Source organism: Hyaloscypha bicolor (genome assembly GCF_002865645.1).
Source record: "Hyaloscypha bicolor E unplaced genomic scaffold K444scaffold_58, whole genome shotgun sequence".
NCBI lineage: Eukaryota > Fungi > Ascomycota > Leotiomycetes > Helotiales > Hyaloscyphaceae > Hyaloscypha > Hyaloscypha bicolor.
In genome coordinates this window covers 556,906-573,591 of record NW_020194560.1, presented here as the reverse complement: position 1 = coordinate 573,591, position 16,686 = coordinate 556,906, and the positions used below count along the sequence as shown (strand labels likewise).

General features: G+C 40.7%; 4 protein-coding genes across 4 annotated transcripts; 2 read left to right on the top strand and 2 right to left on the bottom strand.

Annotated features, from left to right (window-relative positions):
- Positions 1-911: 911 nt before the first annotated feature.
- Positions 912-3,745, top strand: K444DRAFT_588752 (HET-domain-containing protein; the record flags this gene model as incomplete). The annotated part of the gene is made up of 3 exons (XM_024878074.1): positions 912-1,695; positions 2,300-2,953; positions 3,578-3,745. The coding sequence occupies exons 1-3, from the start codon at positions 1,042-1,044 to the stop codon at positions 3,743-3,745; spliced, it is 1,476 nt and encodes a 491-aa protein (XP_024737635.1). The 5' UTR covers positions 912-1,041.
- A 2,173-nt stretch (positions 3,746-5,918) lies between these two features.
- K444DRAFT_528096 (uncharacterized protein) lies at positions 5,919-6,230 on the top strand (the record flags this gene model as incomplete). The annotated part of the gene is made up of 1 exon (XM_024874686.1): positions 5,919-6,230. A coding segment is annotated over one exon (312 nt), but the record flags the coding sequence as incomplete, so codon positions are not given.
- Positions 6,231-9,692: 3,462 nt separating this feature from the next.
- Positions 9,693-12,304, bottom strand: K444DRAFT_652562 (uncharacterized protein; the record flags this gene model as incomplete). Its single annotated transcript, XM_024885805.1, has 4 exons — positions 9,693-9,721; positions 11,197-11,728; positions 11,786-11,828; positions 11,868-12,304. The coding sequence occupies 4 exons, from the start codon at positions 12,302-12,304 to the stop codon at positions 9,693-9,695; spliced, it is 1,041 nt and encodes a 346-aa protein (XP_024737633.1).
- Positions 12,305-14,296: 1,992 nt separating this feature from the next.
- On the bottom strand, positions 14,297-15,422 carry K444DRAFT_612419 (pre-mRNA branch site protein p14). Its single transcript, XM_024880131.1, has 5 exons — positions 15,317-15,422; positions 15,228-15,251; positions 15,093-15,149; positions 14,919-15,046; positions 14,297-14,873 (listed from the first exon to the last, which is right to left on the bottom strand). The coding sequence occupies exons 1-5, from the start codon at positions 15,352-15,354 to the stop codon at positions 14,773-14,775; spliced, it is 348 nt and encodes a 115-aa protein (XP_024737632.1). The 5' UTR covers positions 15,355-15,422; the 3' UTR covers positions 14,297-14,772.
- Positions 15,423-16,686: the final 1,264 nt, after the last annotated feature.

The following is a 16,686-nucleotide window of genomic DNA, read 5'->3' as shown; positions in this document are numbered from 1 at the left end:
TAAAGTATAGCTTAGTATATTATAATAATATAATAAGGATTTTAATTTCATAATTATATAATATTTAGAAATTCGCAAATTGTAATTTATATATAACTTTGCTTCTTTTTGCTCTTTTTTAGAAATTAACTAACCTTTATTCTTTAATCTGGTTGGCGTACGGAGGACGCAGTAAGTACTATTAATCGAGCGATTTAAGAGTGAAGCAAGAGAGCTTAGAGGGAGAGGTTTAATGTCCACCCTAAAAAAAAAGGGGGGCGAAGCTAGACCCAATCAGGACCCCCTGGAGACAACCATTTTTCACGTGGGCTGACCATCAACCTCTCTTTTCGCCTTTACCTGACAGCCTCAATCAAAACGATGATAGTTACTTGCTCAGCATGTGCCGATCTCTCAGTGACTCAACTCCGCAAGACGGATCACAATAGCCCGTATACGCATCATACCAACGTGGAAGAGCTCATAGCATGCGCGGAGGTTTCGACTTGCGGGACTTGCGTCTTATTATGGCGCACTATGGACGAGCTCACGCAACTCAATTCCTCCAAGCCTGCTATCCGAGATCACCCCAACGAGACATACGCACTGTACGGTCAATTCTATGATGATTTTGATTTCAAATTCGGGGGCCCAACGGAAAGCGGCGAACCCGTCTCTTTTGAGAGTGCAATCAAGATTGAGGCTAAGTTTCTGACGTATAATATTGGTTTGAGGAGGATAAGATTACGTCTCTTTGCTCTCGAGGGTGAGTTGACTGTCTACAAGGTTTCCTTACTCTAACCATGCTTGTCGAGCCGAGACTGGCATCTCATCCTACTCGAAAATACGCATCCTACATAGGCAGCCCGACTGCTCGCTTCCAGGTTGCTCTTAATTCATATACCCACAGTGCTAACTATCTCTAGGTAAGCCAGCTGCACAGTATTTCTCAGAGCGGTGCACTTATTTCGATCCAGCTCCGGATCTCAGTATTCAGCTGGGTCGGAGTGGCTCGGGACCTGTTTTACACACCACGAAAAGTGCCGCCCGATTTCTTCTGCTATGCCTACACGCGTGATCGCTCTCGGGATTCCTAGTACCAAGCTACCTCGGCTTCTCGTTACGAACGGTCTACATGAGCCATATGTAACTTTATCCTATTGCTGGGGTCAAGGGGCCACCAAGTCGCTCATGCTACGCGACGAGAACCTCGAGTCAATGCAGGAAGGGATCCACGAAAATAACCTAGCCAAGACGTACTGTGAAACACTCCAAGTAGCTCGCGATCTGGGCTTCTTGTACACCTGGATAGACACACTGTGCATACTTCAAGAAAACAAGTGTGACTCGGAGTACGAGTCAACGAGGATGGGAGAAGTATATGGAAACGCCTCCTTAACTCTCGTGGCAGCGAGAAGTAGCGATGATATGAGCGGGTTTCTGCGAAATGACTTCAACCCTGTGGCAGACCCGTGTCCATTCCCATATGGCAAGGCCGATGAGAACGGCCATGAAATCAATGGACTGTACGTCGGTCTGGATAGAGCTTGGTTCAAGGATACGCTTGATCTTGACCCAGTGAAGACTCGGGGCTGGTGCCTGCAAGAAGCGGAGTTGAGCAGAAGAACACTTATTTATGGACGCAATGGTGTCTCTTTTCAGTGCAAGACAGCCAACTTCTTCGAGGACGAGACCTATAAATTCTACCACAAACGCGTTTTTGATCCCAAGCCAGAGGCTGCCAGGCTCGGCAAAAATACCTAAATTTCAGGTATCGATATGTATCGATGCCAGAATCGTAAGGTATCGATAGTATCGATAGTAGTATCGATTCCCCGAGCCTAATTTTCCCCTTTAATTATAATTAACTTTAGAACCACTCGTTTTATAAGAAAACTTCTGGTAGCGCAAATATTCTACTTAGTTCAGGCTTTCTATTTAGCTACTTATCTTATACTTTAGACCAAAACTCATCTCAATGCGGCTATTTCAAGTAAAAATAAGCTTTTAAGATTTTCGTAAAGCTCGCCTATATTTAGCGTCCTAATAAGAAATACGAATACGAGGCATAATTCTCCGAATACGAGGGCTATTTCAATTTTAAGATATTATTAACTTTTATTAATAATTATAAATAACTTTTTTAATAGAAAGACTAGAAATTAAAGGAATTATATATAAATATATTTTTATATAAATTAAATAATAAAATAATGAGATAATTTTTAGGGGTAAGAATCGATTTTGGTATCGATACCTATCGATTCTTACGATACCTGAAAAATACCTAATACTATCGATACTGGTATCGATGCCTCAGGTATTTTTGCCGAGCCTGGAGGCTGCCCTTGGCCCAGTCCCCGGCCGACGACCCCCTGACGGACTAGAACTGCTGAATCACTGGTATGCAGGTGTTCTACCAGATTACACAGCCAGCGCACTCACAAACCGTAGCGATATCTTTGCGGCGATCGCAAGCCTTGCAAAGTTGGCGAAGCAGACAATTGGCGGCCGCTATTTAGCAGGCGCCTGGGAAAGCGATCTTCCACGTGGTTTACTTTGGAAACCCCGATACCAGACCCGCTGGATGGTAGACCCGTCAAAGACTGAGACCAATCTGGTACCCCTCAGGAGATCTCGCCCTTCCCAAGCTCCATCGTGGTCATGGGCTGCAGTTGAAGGGCCAATCTCACACGGCTGGGACAACCGGAAGAGATGGCCACCATATCCCACAGAAGGCCGCCCTGACGCTTTCTTGGTGCGGCCGGCACATCAAGGTCATACTCGGTGGACAACCCAAGATAGCTGTGATGCAGATGTGCTCTACATGCCGCGGTGTGAACTCCAAATGCATGGTCGGCTACGACGACTTCGCTCCACGGCAATTCCGCAGGCGAGGCTGCTGGATTGGTATCGTGAACAGGGTGTAAAGGCTCGCCAGCGGCCTGACGACTTGCCTCCCCAAGTACGAGACGTAGTCTTGTTCGAACCCTTGACTGTGCTTGAAAATGAGGCCTCTCTGCTTGAAGACAGTGTGTCAAATGATTAGATTAGATTAGATTAATGGCCATTAATCTAATCTAATCACGAAATATACTCATTAATCATATTCTATTCATGTATTAATTAGATTAATCATGATTAATTTGATTAATCTGATTAATACAGACGTGATCTTACACGTGACATGGCTAGCCGAATATGGTAACGCTCCTGTCCGCTCTAGCTCTAGCGCTACACTAATCAGGGGCGGCAATGCTTAGTAAGCGACCTGAAGCTAAATTAAAAAGGGGAATATAGGAAAATAACTAGTTTATTATTGAAAGCTAGTATTTAGCTACTATTATATAAGCCCTAGCTTAGTTTAACTAGGGCTACTTAATAGGTGCCTTAGTTATTTAATACTTATTAAGTAAATAGTGATTTATTACAGTCACGTGACAGATTAATTAGATTAATCATGATTAATCTGTTTAATTATTCTAATCTAATCAAAAAAAATCTGAATTACATTAATCATAATCTAATCACCTTAATTAATTAATTAATTGATTAATTTGATTAACGTGATTAATCCTTTGACACACTGCTTGAAGAGGGCTGCCCATTCAATCAAGTCATGGCTTTCGGCGTCTTTGACATTGCCGAGGAGCTTGTTGAGAATATATGGGCGTTGCCGACCACTCGAGATCTGGGCCTGATTCTAGATCGGAAAGAAGATAGGCCTTTCCACCGTCTGGGCATCTTCCATCTTTTGAATCTCTAGTGGTTCGAAGCTGGCGAAGAGGAACTGGTGAGGCTGGTATGAGATCTTGAAAGTAGAAGGAAGCGTTCCTCGAGCTTGGTCTCCTAGGCCAATATGAAGGCAATCTGGTTCAAATCAAGCCGAAAATACATCCCTGGTGGAAATGATCAGAACGGGGGTTGACTTGACAGAGAAGGGAATAGTCTTATATGGTGTTGTGGTAGAGATCAGTGTGTCAAAAAAAAATCAAGGCTAGTTAATTATGATTTGATTCAGTAGATTTTGATTATAATCAATTATAATTAACTATAATTATCACGTAATACTAAGAAAACTTGAATTTCTCAAGTAATTTAAAAGATTATTAAATAACTAATAGCTATATTAATAAAATATAAACAAGACTTATAAAACATATATAAGAGTACAAAACTAGTCCAAATCTGGAATAAAAAACTAGTTATCCTCCTTAGAAACCTTCTCTTTATCTTTTTTATCCTTATTTTCTTCTCTTTTTATTTCTTCTTCCTCGTTTATAAATACCCCCCAGCTCTTAAAACATATAATCTTCTTAAAGATACTCTTATTAAGTCAATTACGTAGTTTAGTATTAATAAGAGCCCCTTGTGAGAAGAAACGCTTGCTAGTAGCAAACGAAGCGGGTATTCCTAAGTACTTCCTTGCTATAAGGGATAAAATAGGAAATCTAGCTTTATTAGCTTTCCAATATTCTAAGGGCCGAATCTATTACTAAATTAGTACTTATATATAAAGAAATTATAATAAAGGAATTAGTAGTTCCTAAGAAAATTTGAAGTAAAGTAAGTAAATTTTATATATCTTTTTATCTGCTCTCTTTTCTTCTAAATACGTTATTAATTTGTTTTCTATTATATTCTCTTAATTATTTATATAAATATTAAGTTCGTCTTTATTAAAATCTTCTATAGACATATTAGAACTAGAGTCTTAAGGATTAGCTATTAAATAGTCTCGTTTATACCTATATAAAAATTAGTAATTTGAAAATTTGAAAATTTAAATAAAAACATATACTTATATGTTATAATCTATTTCAAGCCTATTATATATATTAGATACCATTCCGGGAGCTAATCTAATTCCGGCTAGTCCTGCTCTTTTAATTTGAGGATTAAGAATAAGAGCTAAATATAAAGCTTTACTTTTATTATCTAAAATGCCGGTTTTAGGATAATATTTTCGAAGCTTAGCTATTCCTTTATTAATAGCATTTTCGAAGGTTTTATCCTATTTAAAATTAGTATATTTATTAATATAATAAGAAATAAAGAAGGAAGACTTATTTTAAACTCTCTTTTAAAACCTTTAAGTTTATTATATATTTTATATACTTCAGATATAATATAATATATAATAGGGTAGTTTTCGGCTTATAACTTAGTTATAGCCTTAATAAATATTGAAATTATATTTAAAATATTATTTAAATAAGTAATTTCAATATTAGTTAAAACTAGACTTTTATTTTTAAAAGCCTTTAATTTCGAGCTATTAATTACTACTTTAATAGCTTCATATAGTAGAAACTCGCTATAATAATCCCCGATATAGCAATATCCTTAGTAATACGATACGGCCGTACGGTCCCGTGCTTTTTTAGCCTTAGGCTTACGATATCCTTAGTAATACGATTATCGTTAGGTTTTTCGGTCCCAACCCTTGATTTTTGGTAGTATATCATTCTAAATTAGCCTGAGTAATAGATTAATTTATCGATATTCCAGAGCCCTCAGGGCTATCCGCTCCCTCTCAGGCTCTTACCTCTGGCTCTCTAGCCCCCGAATAGCCTAAAAAACGACGAAGAGGCTTGATAGAAGCTGATTGCCGAGCTCTACAGAGGCACAAGTAATCCTATCCTAAAGCTATATATACTAATCTTATTAAGTGGTTCCAGGACGAGTTTAACTATAAGATTAACTAGTCGACTGTTTCCCTTAGCCTTAGCCCTTAATTCGATTACCTCGATACCGATATACGAAAAGATACGAGCCTTACGCTTTAATATTTAAGCCAATCTAATTGGCCTGATCTTGAAGCGGCACTCTTTGAATAGTAATAGAAGATATAAGGGCAGAAGGTAGTAATTACGGGCGATACTCTTAAGCAGAAGGCATACGAGATCTGGTACCTTCTCCCTTAATATTACGAGTAACCAGAGCCTAAATGGTCTAATGGATGGTTAACTAATTTCAAGAATCGCTTCTATATCAAGGAATACGTCTGCTATAGCGAAGGGGGTATGGCAGATATCGATAGCCCTGAGAATATTAAGCAAATGCAGGAAAATCGAGACTTGGCAGCCATATATCCTCCTGAAAATATCTTAAATATGGATAAGACTGGTTTATTCTGGAAACTGTTACTAAACCGTATACTAGTAACTGAGGCTAGTAATAGAGGCAGAAAGAGTAAAGACCGAATTACTCTTACTCTTACGGTTAATACTACGGGTACTAATAAGTAGGAGCCTTGGTTAATTGGAAAGAGCGAAAACCCTCGGTGTTTTAAGCATATTAATCGATAACTCTTGGGTATATAATACCGGTATAATAACTCTAAGTGGATAACTGGTATTATCTATATAGAATACCTCTACTGGGTTAATCGCAAGTACTTTACTCAAGGCCGGTATGTTCTTCTATTTATGGATAACTTCTCAGGGTACTAATATAGTATTAATCTCGTTAGTGGAAAACAAGCTCTCTTATATATATAAGTAGAATGGCTACCTCCTAATATAATATTATACTAGTAACCGGCAGATCAAGGTATTATTAGTGCCTTTAAGCTTTATTATTGCAAGTAGTAGGTTAGCTATATAATTAAGTAATTTGAGACGGATAAGGATCCCAATAAGATAGTTACTCTCCTCCATACGGTTAACTGGATAGTATATGCCTGGAATAATTACGTTAAAGCTTTTACGATTACGAATTACTGGTATAAATCAAGCCTTATTATAAAACCTCTCTTTGGTAGAGATCTCGATACCTACGGCGAAATTGATCTAGAATAGGCTACTCAGTAAGCAAAGAATCGAGAGATAATCAAAATCCTCTAATCGACTATTTAGTATACTACTTAATTTAATAATCCTCTCCCTATTAGCTAGTTTATTGTACTAATTAACGAGGAAATCGTAGAGGATAAGAGTATGACTCTGGAGGTGATTGTGAATTGCTATATATAGGGAGGTTCAAGGGATACTCAGTCTGATATAGAGGAGCAGGAAAAGTAGGAGGAGATTAGGGAAGTGAAGTTAGTTGAAGCGATAGCTGTACTTGATTTACTAAATCTATATGAGAAATAATAGGAGGATAGACAAAGTGAGATTATATATAAGCTTGATGCTATAAAAGCTATGTATATCCAAAGGAAGGCAGTAAAGGCAAGGCAAGCTTATATGGAGTTCTCAGGAGGTTCTTTGCAAGTAGTGAGGCATTAGGGTTAAGAGGTTCTTTATATATCTTCAGTTCCTTCTATATTTAGTATATATGCATGTGATCCTTAATTAAATGATGCCTCGGTGTATCGTAAGAAAATGGCACTAAAAATGGTATCGTTATAGCGAGCTTCTACTATATATATATAAAAAGTCTTTTAATATATAATAAGTCGAAGACTACTGTGTTTTTTAATCTATAAATAATTAGTATTAATTAATAATTAATTAATTAATAATTAATTAATTAATTACTTACTAAGTTAAGGAAACCGAGCATTTTCTATATTAAAAGCTTTAATTTGAGCTTCTAATAGCCATTGATTTTCCTAATTATATTTAAGACCTATAATAGTCTTTCTAATCTTTTTCCAAATTAATAAATCTATAATTTATTAATAAATCTCTTATAAATTATATAAGAAACTTACTTGTTATTTATTCTACTCTTTCTCCTTCTTCTCTTTCTTTAAGTTCGTTCTTTTCTTGCTCGTATAAATCCATAGAATAAGAAGTATTATAATTATTCTTAATAAGAGCTTTTAAGATATCTTAAATTACTAAGTTTAATACATAAGCTATATAAGGAATATCTCCTTGAAATTTAATACCTTTCTTATTATAATGCTTTATAAAAGCTTGTAATAAGGTATTATTTGAGCTAGTATTATCTCGAGTAATACTAAATAAAATATATTAGTAATTATTTTTAAAAAAACAAGATTTATATTACTTACCTAGTAATATTATATTTAATACCATAAGCTTTTAAAGCTTCTAATAGAACCGAATTCATATATTTACTACTATAAATATCTTTTAAATCTTTTATAGCTAATAAATAAGATTTTAATTTAAAATCTTTATTTATAAAATATCTAAAAATTAAATTAGTAAATTTTTTATTAATTATTATTAATAAGAATAACTTATATAGTAATTCCTAAATAAGCCTTCTGATTTATAGCTACCTAAGTATCTAAAGTAATAGAAAAAGCACCGTTCGATAAAATATTATTTGATAATTCTTCTTTTATAAGATTACTATTATTATTATATCTTAAAGTAAGCTTATCCGTAAGTACTTTAGAATATAAAGGCGGTACTTTATTATATAAATGTTAGTTATTTATTAATATAAGTAATTTTTAAATAAAACTTACTAGTTTAAATATTAAAGTAGCTTTTTAAAGCTCGGAGTAGTAATAGCTCTAAAAGAAATATTATTATTAACTATAAAGTCTAATAATAATCTTTTAAAGTGAACTATAGTAAAGCCTTTACTAGTTTGACTAGTAGCTTTACTAAATAATTCGGTAATAGATATTTGATTTGAGTCTTGAAAAGTAGCTATAAAAATTATTAGTTATTATTTTATAAATTAATATTAATTACTTATAAAGCTTATTGCCCTTTAATATAGTATCTATATTAACTGACTTATAATTATTAAGATAATGGCTCTTATAATTACTTATTGATTTTCCGATTCTTTGTTTTGTGAATTTTTTACTAAAAATATATTAGTTATTTTATAATTAAATTAAATTAAATTAAAAATATATACTACTTACTTATAGCCCTTAAATAAGTATAATACAGTAATTATTCGATAGTTATTAAGGTTCTCTGGATTAGCTTTAGGAGGGTCTAGAGTCTTTCTCATATAGCCAAGCTTAAAGATAGGAGCTTATCTTAAAAGTGGTTCTAGCTCAAAATCCTTCTTATTTTGAAGGATATTAAGGTTAATTGAGGATTACTGAGACATTTTCGAATATATCGAGTAAATATAAGTAGGTTTATAGTCGAAAGCTTCTTAATTAGAGCTATAGTTATTGAGATATTTATATATAAAGTAAGGAGAGAAGAAAGTAATTTGAGGGAAATTACTTATTTATATATAAATTCTCTAGAATCTAGAAGATTCTTTAATAAGCGTCTGATTAGTAATAGCCCCCTAATTTCAAAGCATTTATTTATAAGAGGGTTTATTTTTAGCTATTTTATTTATAATAATAAGATTTATAAGGTGGTAAGGAATTACTAGAAAATCGAGTAGGTTCTAGCGCCTTCGGCTCGTCCCGCTTCGCTTACCAAGCGGCGCGATACCTGATTTAGTAAGGAGCGCCTGAAGCGATACCGGATATAGGCTAGCCTAAACCTTATTTTAGCCTCATCACGCTTTCTAACCTCCGAGCGCACGTGCACGGTCACGTGACTAAATAATTAACTATAATCAACTATAGTTGATTATAGTTGATTATGATTTGATTAAGTAGATTTTGACTTGATTTGATTTGATTCAGAGGCGATAATCAAATCAAGCTAAATCATTTGACACACTGGTAGAGATCAAAGTCGCGACTAGAAGCCCAATGCCTGAGGCGGCGTTTAGTGCACTTGCTACGTCAAAACATCAGCGAAAAGGATATTTAAATCCAGTCTCCCGTCTCGCCTCTTATCCACCAGATACAAAAACGCGGGCTATGCGCCGTTTGCGGGTTTACAATCAACTATGACAGGCTGGCGCTCTGATCCAGCTGTCGTAACATGCTTCGTATGTGTCGAATCTTGCAAGCGATCTGTTGCATTATGCTTTGGCTGCCTGTGGTGCTCAGTTCACTAGCGGTAGAGATCAGAGGGTTCAAAGGGACAGTTGACAACAAAGTGACAGCTGACAACACGGAGGTGTGGAAGTCAACAGTTTATGGCCACATAATCTCGATGTCACAAAACAGAAGTTCTTTGATTGCTTGAAAGGTGCCAAATATAACAGCAGAAGAAGTTACTATAAGAACACTAAAGCTGGCTCGCCTGGACGCTGGTGTGTTCTCGAAGTGTTTCTCTGCTTCCCACCTTTTTAACAAAACTAGTATTTATATTCCTTGTTCAAAAGCTGATTATCACCTTTGGTCAAAGAACTCGAACCTGAATGTCAACTTCCTCGACCTATCAACTAAACATAGAGCAACACAACTATGCGGCCCATCATAACTTGCCCCAACAAAGTCTAGAGCGAGGAGAAGGTATATAAAACCCCCACTTAGGGTTCTCACTCCCCCAAGACTCAGACACGCAAGTACTCCGAGAAGAAGCATGAGATGGCGCAGGATGTCGACGTATTATTAGCCCAACACCGCAAAGCTAGACTGAGAAGGGAAGAAGAATTCAATAAGAGTCTGCGATACTTAAAGCTGACTGAGGAGGGGGGAAGTAGTAGATGGGACGAAATGGGTGTTCTTTGACAACAATGGGATACTTGATAGCGACAAGATCCTTGACAGCAAAAGACTGGGAAGAAGGGAATGAATCTCAAAGCAGCACGTCAAAAGAAGTAGCGCAAATGCAACCCTAAGAAATATAAGAGGATCGAGCAATATGTTGTACTGGGAATGACTGACGGGTGCCGACTCGGTCCTCACGCCTCCATGGACGCATGACGTTTGTTTTCAAATTCAATTCCACCTGGATGTTCACACGAATACTTGCGCATTCGAAACCTCTCACTCCCCGTTCACCAAAGCTCAACACCGGGAGGGACTGAGTGAGTAAGAAAGTGTGAACTGGATTCTCTAACTATCCCCAATACACTATAACCAAGCACTCAATGCAATGCAATGCCCTCATTCCACAAAGCCACGTATATGGATGTGGAAGAAACAACACCCCAACGCCCAACAATGAGTTGTCTTCTTGCAGCAATATCGAAAACAAGTGGACCGTACCCCAACCCAATCAATGAGCCAAACACCGAATATACAAGTACACCTGACGTAAATACCAACATCTCCCTTCGTCATCACGCTCTACCTCTTCCGCCTCTCATCTTCATCTTCACTCTCCTCTTCCTTCGCCATCAGTCTCTCCCGATCACTCGTACTCGCGCTCCCCACGACCGTCGGGCTGCTCTCCCCATCAAAAAGCGGATCGTAATCCTTATGCCCCGTCTTCAACCCCTTCCTGCTGCTGCCCCCACTAAACCTCTTACTTTCCTTAACCTTCGATTTCGCCCTCTTCAACTCCTCTTCCTTCGCCATCACCTCCTCGTCCTCCTCATCCCCACTATGAATCTCATCACTGCTGCCACTCCTCCCATCCTCGAACGGTTGATGGCTTTGAACTTCCGCATCTGCGTCCGAGTCTGGTATCCGCTCATGCTCTGGTTTCTGGTTCTTAATAAAAGAATCGATGATATAGTATTGCGTCGCATTCATAATGACTGGGAAAACCAACATGACGAAGATGACTTGTAGTGCCTCGTCGCCCTCTGTCCATTTCAAAGCCCAGTCACCAACGCGTGATATCCAGGGGAGCACGAGAAAGATGATCAGGACGCAGACCTTCATGCCCATCAGGCCGATGAAGTAGATTATGGATTGTTTGAACCACCACCATGCGCGAGGCGGGCTGCCGTAGTTCCCAGACTCGATAGATTCGCGCGGGTTGCCGATAGGGGTTAGTGCGAAGAGGGCGGTGAGGATGCGTAGGAGGAAGATGAGGATTGGGATGCCTATCGTCGTCTGCGTATCAAACCATCAGCAAAAATTCCTACATTCTCAGCAAGGGATAGGACTTACATCGATAGCCAAATTCAACAAGTAAAACGAACACGGATTCGGCCTGTAATTCCCATGTTCATCCGTCATTCTCCCTGCCAACCCTCTCGTCACGATATTCGGATCCAGCTTTATCGAAAACTGCCCACTCGACAGCATGCTCATCAACAGATTCGCAATATGTACCAACACACTTCCCACAACTTGTTTTGAGACATCGAAGGACCAGATCTTAATAGGTCTTTGCGGCCGTTCTCGCCATCGTTTGTATACCAGTGCTAGGAGAGCGAAGCAGCCTAAGGCGCCTTGTACGAAGATGGCGAAGGGACCGAGGAGGCGGCATTCGCCGTTGTCTGGTTCTTTCGGGGAAGAGGAGATGGCTGTTGCGGTGGAGAGGACGGCCGAGGTGATGGTGGGGAAGTCGACGCCGAGGGAGTGGAGGGAGGTGGCTGTTGCTATCGCGTCGGAGAGGAGGGATGTGGGTGTTGCATCTTGGAGGAGGGAGGCGAGTGAGGGCTCCAAGCCCGGTGGTGGAAGCATCAAGATCTTGTGCCCTTGTCGTTGCCTTTGTATTCGGGGCTTGAGGCAGCAGGGAGTATGGAATGTGCGGGTCGAAGGTTATAAGGCTGTCATTCGTGATTGTATCGCGCCTCCAGTGTGATGCAATGCGAAGAGGGTGGTGATGTTTCTGAATCAAGGTCTGGTCAAGCTCAATCTTGCGATTCTCGTGAATAGGCAAGCAGTAGTAAATCCCGCAAGAATATGGTCTGGAGGTGAGGCAAAGAAAAAGGGCGTGGAAGAATCAAATGAGGTTGAGAAGTGAAGTTGTTGAAAACGATGACATGGTACATAAAAGCTGTGCAGCCAGGCTGTGTTGAGGTTGCCTTGTGATGGGGTAAAGCAGCCTAGCGTCGTTTGGTGGCGAAATCTTGATTTAGTGGTGCACCATGATGTACCTTAATCTTGATTAGTCATCACCCTTAACTTCGACTCCGAGAACTTTCTTGGGACTTGGAGCTGGGAACGTCAAAAAATATCAAATCATACAAAGGTAGTTCGGCCGAGGCCGTGTTTGGCCCTGAGAGCTGAAAGGGGGCATAGAATTTTATACACTGAAACATCCTCTCCCTGATTTTCAGTCCCTCAATCTACTATGCTGCTTGGTACAATCTTGGGTCTTGAAGCCGCCGGAAGTGGAGCTGCTCGGTACAATCTTGGGTGTTCACGCCTTTGGAAGTGGGAAGTCTACACCGGATACAACCAAACAAAGAGCACAATATCACAATATCACCGCCCCCTTTGCGGCCAGTATCTCTGTTCCAAAGCCCCTCCCACGATCTCGTCCGCGGCTGCCCCGTCTCATCCCCATGTCTTACTTTTCGCCGCCAAAGTGTTCCCGCGGAACACATCCGACAGTCTCCTTGGCCAGAATACCTCAACCAGGGTTGTTGACTTGAAGTGAAACACGAAGCCCACGATGTCAGTGTTGAAAGACAGGCTCAGCAGGTTCTGGCAGTTTATATACGCCTGGCTGCATTCCTTGCTTACAGAGGAGGGTGTTCCCAGATGAGCGATGGTCGGCGTTCTCCACACGCAGTAGGGTCTCGATATAGAAAGGGAGAAGCTTGCCGGAAGAAAACCCAGTGTTGGCCTCACGAATTGTACGTGGGTAGTGTAAAGCATTGCATGCATCCATTCCTCATTGACACAAAGAACGTTATCCCTATCCTCCAAACCATGCACTGAACTGTCCCACCAACATCCCATTCAGGCATTTCCCTTCCTATGCAGCAACCATGAAAGAGTGAAGCCCCAACCCGGCCTAAAATCAACAAGAAAGCAACGCGCAAGGAATTTACCCTCCCGAGCCCATCAAACCAAGACCCGTCATATCAACAGTCTCGCATGGTAGTTGTTAGAGCCTCGGAGAAGAAGGAGAGAGGACGAGGCTGGCTGGTTGAGGAGGGGTTTAGTTGGGGCAGGACTGTGTCTCTGTCAGCTTTCTGTATGCGCAAGAGGCAATAAAGATGGAGGAAGCGGATGGTGAAAGTGGAGGGAGGAGAAATTGATGGTGAAGGGAGAGAGGGGATGGGGCACATACAGCACCACAGCTAGTGCAGCTCTTTGAGCTGCCATCAGAGCTAGCACCGCATTTAGGGCAGTCAGCGCCGTGCATGTTTGTTATCGAGGCCTTTGAAGTTCTGTCTTTTGACGAGGACTAGTATTTGTGTGCGAGTTGATGTTGATGTTGTCAGATGGTTGCTTTGAGGTTGAAGAGAGAGGGTGATAAGGAAGGGTGGGGAAGCGGGGCTTATATCCTCGAGACGATAAGGCGGCACGGAATCTCGCACGTGGACATTACGAGGCTGCATCCGGATAGGCGCATCGTGTCGGCTTAGCTCTTTGGTGTGTCTGTCACGTTTCGGAGAAGCGTTGATCCCACGGAATAACTTCGAGGTGGTGGAAAGGGGTGGGTAATGTTGGATGTCAACAATGCGGTTTTCGTCGCAGCTGGACAAGGGAAATTATAGATGGGGGGCGGTACGACTGATGGCTTTGGTTTTGGATACCAATCACAGTCAAGGAAGGAATATTCTTATTTTGAAGGAGAAGAAGAGGATTGCCTGACCGCGCCAAGGGCTGCACAAGTGTCAATTTAGCAAGCCACGACAGTAAAGCTCATGAAGAAACCGATTGCAAAGACCGCCACCGAATCACTGCCATTCGCTGGTCTCCGTGCCTTATCAACGCCGTTTGGAAAACAGTCCCCCAAAGAAAGTAGCAAAGAAAGAAGAGTTGTTGGTATTTACGCCCGTTCTCGCCCCCTCCCCGTGTTTGGTGCCGGAAGAAGAGATCACGCTCCCTTTCCTCGTAGACGGGCCTACAGATCTCGATTTTGTAGAAGCTTTCCTAGCCTTTTTGGTGTTGGAAGTTGTGCTCGCCAACGCATTTCGAGGTGTGTGTGCTGGTGTAGGTGCTTGTGCTTGATCCGCAGGCCCGTCTGGTCGTTATTCGATACCGTGCTGCTTCTTGAGCTGCTCTAAATTCTCCTTGCGCTCCTCGAGGTCCTGTTTTGACTTGACCATCTTGTCTGGCTGGTGGTAGAGGACTGGGGATATTAGTAATGTTTGCAGAGGTGGGGAGGTCGACGTACCGACGAGGTAGCGATTTTGGAAGTTAAAGCCGTTCAGCTTGTCACACGCCTGCTTCGCATCCATCACGTCTTCGTAGACAACGAAGGCCGTGCCCTTGGTGCCGCTGGCAATTCCCTGGCGGATTTGGCTACCTTGTTAGCATGCTGCGAGAAGTCAAGCCTTGGTGAACATACCGGATTGGACCAAACTTGCCGAAGAGGTCGAAGAGCTCCTCAGGAGTGACGTTGTAGCTGTTACCCGTCAGTACACTTCTTCAATACATCATCCCAGGTCGATCTGCCATCGCTATCTCGAGTATATGGACGAACCTTAGATTCTTGACGAACAAAGCTCTGCCGTGATCCTGTTAGCAATTGCCCCTGTCATGCATTAACTCCAGGTAGAGGGAAGAACGCACCGATTGACCTCGGGTGCGAGTTTACCGCCTCGACTCATAGCTTGGCTACGGTTTTCTCGAATTGTCTGGTTGTTTTGGTTGTAGGAAATGGGAGGTTCCCAAGATGGAGATCGAAGGAGGGGCTCGTTGATTAACAGAGACTTGAAGAAGGCGTGGCACGACACCTTGCCGCATCCGGTTAGGGCCAGGTAGAAACGCCACACCATTTCCTTTGCAACGACGACATCGCTTGCTCACTCTCTTTCAACACTCACTCATCAAGGACATTCCAGAAATGACTAGAGGTTACAATGCCAACTCAATTATTGTACTTTGAAACACGATTATGCTTTAATTCCCTCCATCGTTTACACCAGCGAGCTTCGGAGATGTCACGTCACACGGACGTACCATGAGGATCTTCGGTGACCGTCGGTTTTAAAGGATATGCCCATTTCCGGAGCGATTCCACATAGACTGTTCTTTCAATTGTTATTCCATGTGGTTCCCAAATTTTGTGGCCTTCAAAATAAGTACCGAGGCTGAACTTTTGCGCCGGAGTCGAGTATTTTGTCATGAAACAGATCAGCTGCAAGCTCGGGCCTACTCCCAGATTTGCACCATTGTACCAAATTCCCTTCGAACATTGCCGTTACTATTTCATTACAATCTACACATATGCCTTACTTGATCTTTCTCTGGTATCTTACGGTCTAGTGACAGGTCCTGGCCAAAATTTCAAATTATAGCGGGATATTGTTTTTAATGACCTGAAAAAGTCGCTATACTCTTAATATATCATTTGCTAATATATTGATAATATCCAAAGTTGCTATAAAATATTTAATTCTTCCTTTCACGAGCTGACTTAAAGATTCTTAACCTTTTTTGAGCTAGTAATACTCCTTAAAGCTGTGGTGTGTGTGGATAGGCTTATGCACACGCTAACTGAGCCAAAAGACTAAAGTATTCACTCCAGGAGTGAATACGCCTACCACGCTTCATAAGGCTTGTGTCAAGTCACGTGACATGTCACAGAAGCTCTTAAGGAATTTTTCCTTAAAACTTCTTTATTTCCTTTATTAAAAGTAAGATTTTGACTTGTCAAAGCGAAGTTTTAGTTACGTGTGGCAAAAACTCACGTGATTGCGAAAAAGCGCAATTATATGATTTGTAAAATTAAAAAACTTAAAGAAAGCTAAGGGGAGGTTTGGGGGATCTCTCCCTAAGATTCATACGCTGACAGGTTCCTCCTTCAGATCAGGAATGTCGTCCCGGCAGCGCATGCCTTGGCGTCCCAGGAAGGAGCTGTGACTCAGGCTGTGACGTCCTATTCTCATTTAGAAATCGTCATTGACTCGGGCAAGGAATTCGAAACTGACGCACAGGGA

Coding starts and splice junctions, on each gene's coding strand:
- K444DRAFT_612419 (XM_024880131.1), bottom strand. CDS start 15,354: ATGAGTCGAGGCGGTAAACTCGCACCCGAGGTCAATCG. Junction 15,252..15,316: donor CTCGCACCCGAGGTCAATCG/GTGCGTTCTTCC, acceptor GGATCACGGCAG/AGCTTTGTTCGTCAAGAATC. Junction 15,150..15,227: donor TTGTTCGTCAAGAATCTAAG/GTTCGTCCATAT, acceptor GACGGGTAACAG/CTACAACGTCACTCCTGAGG.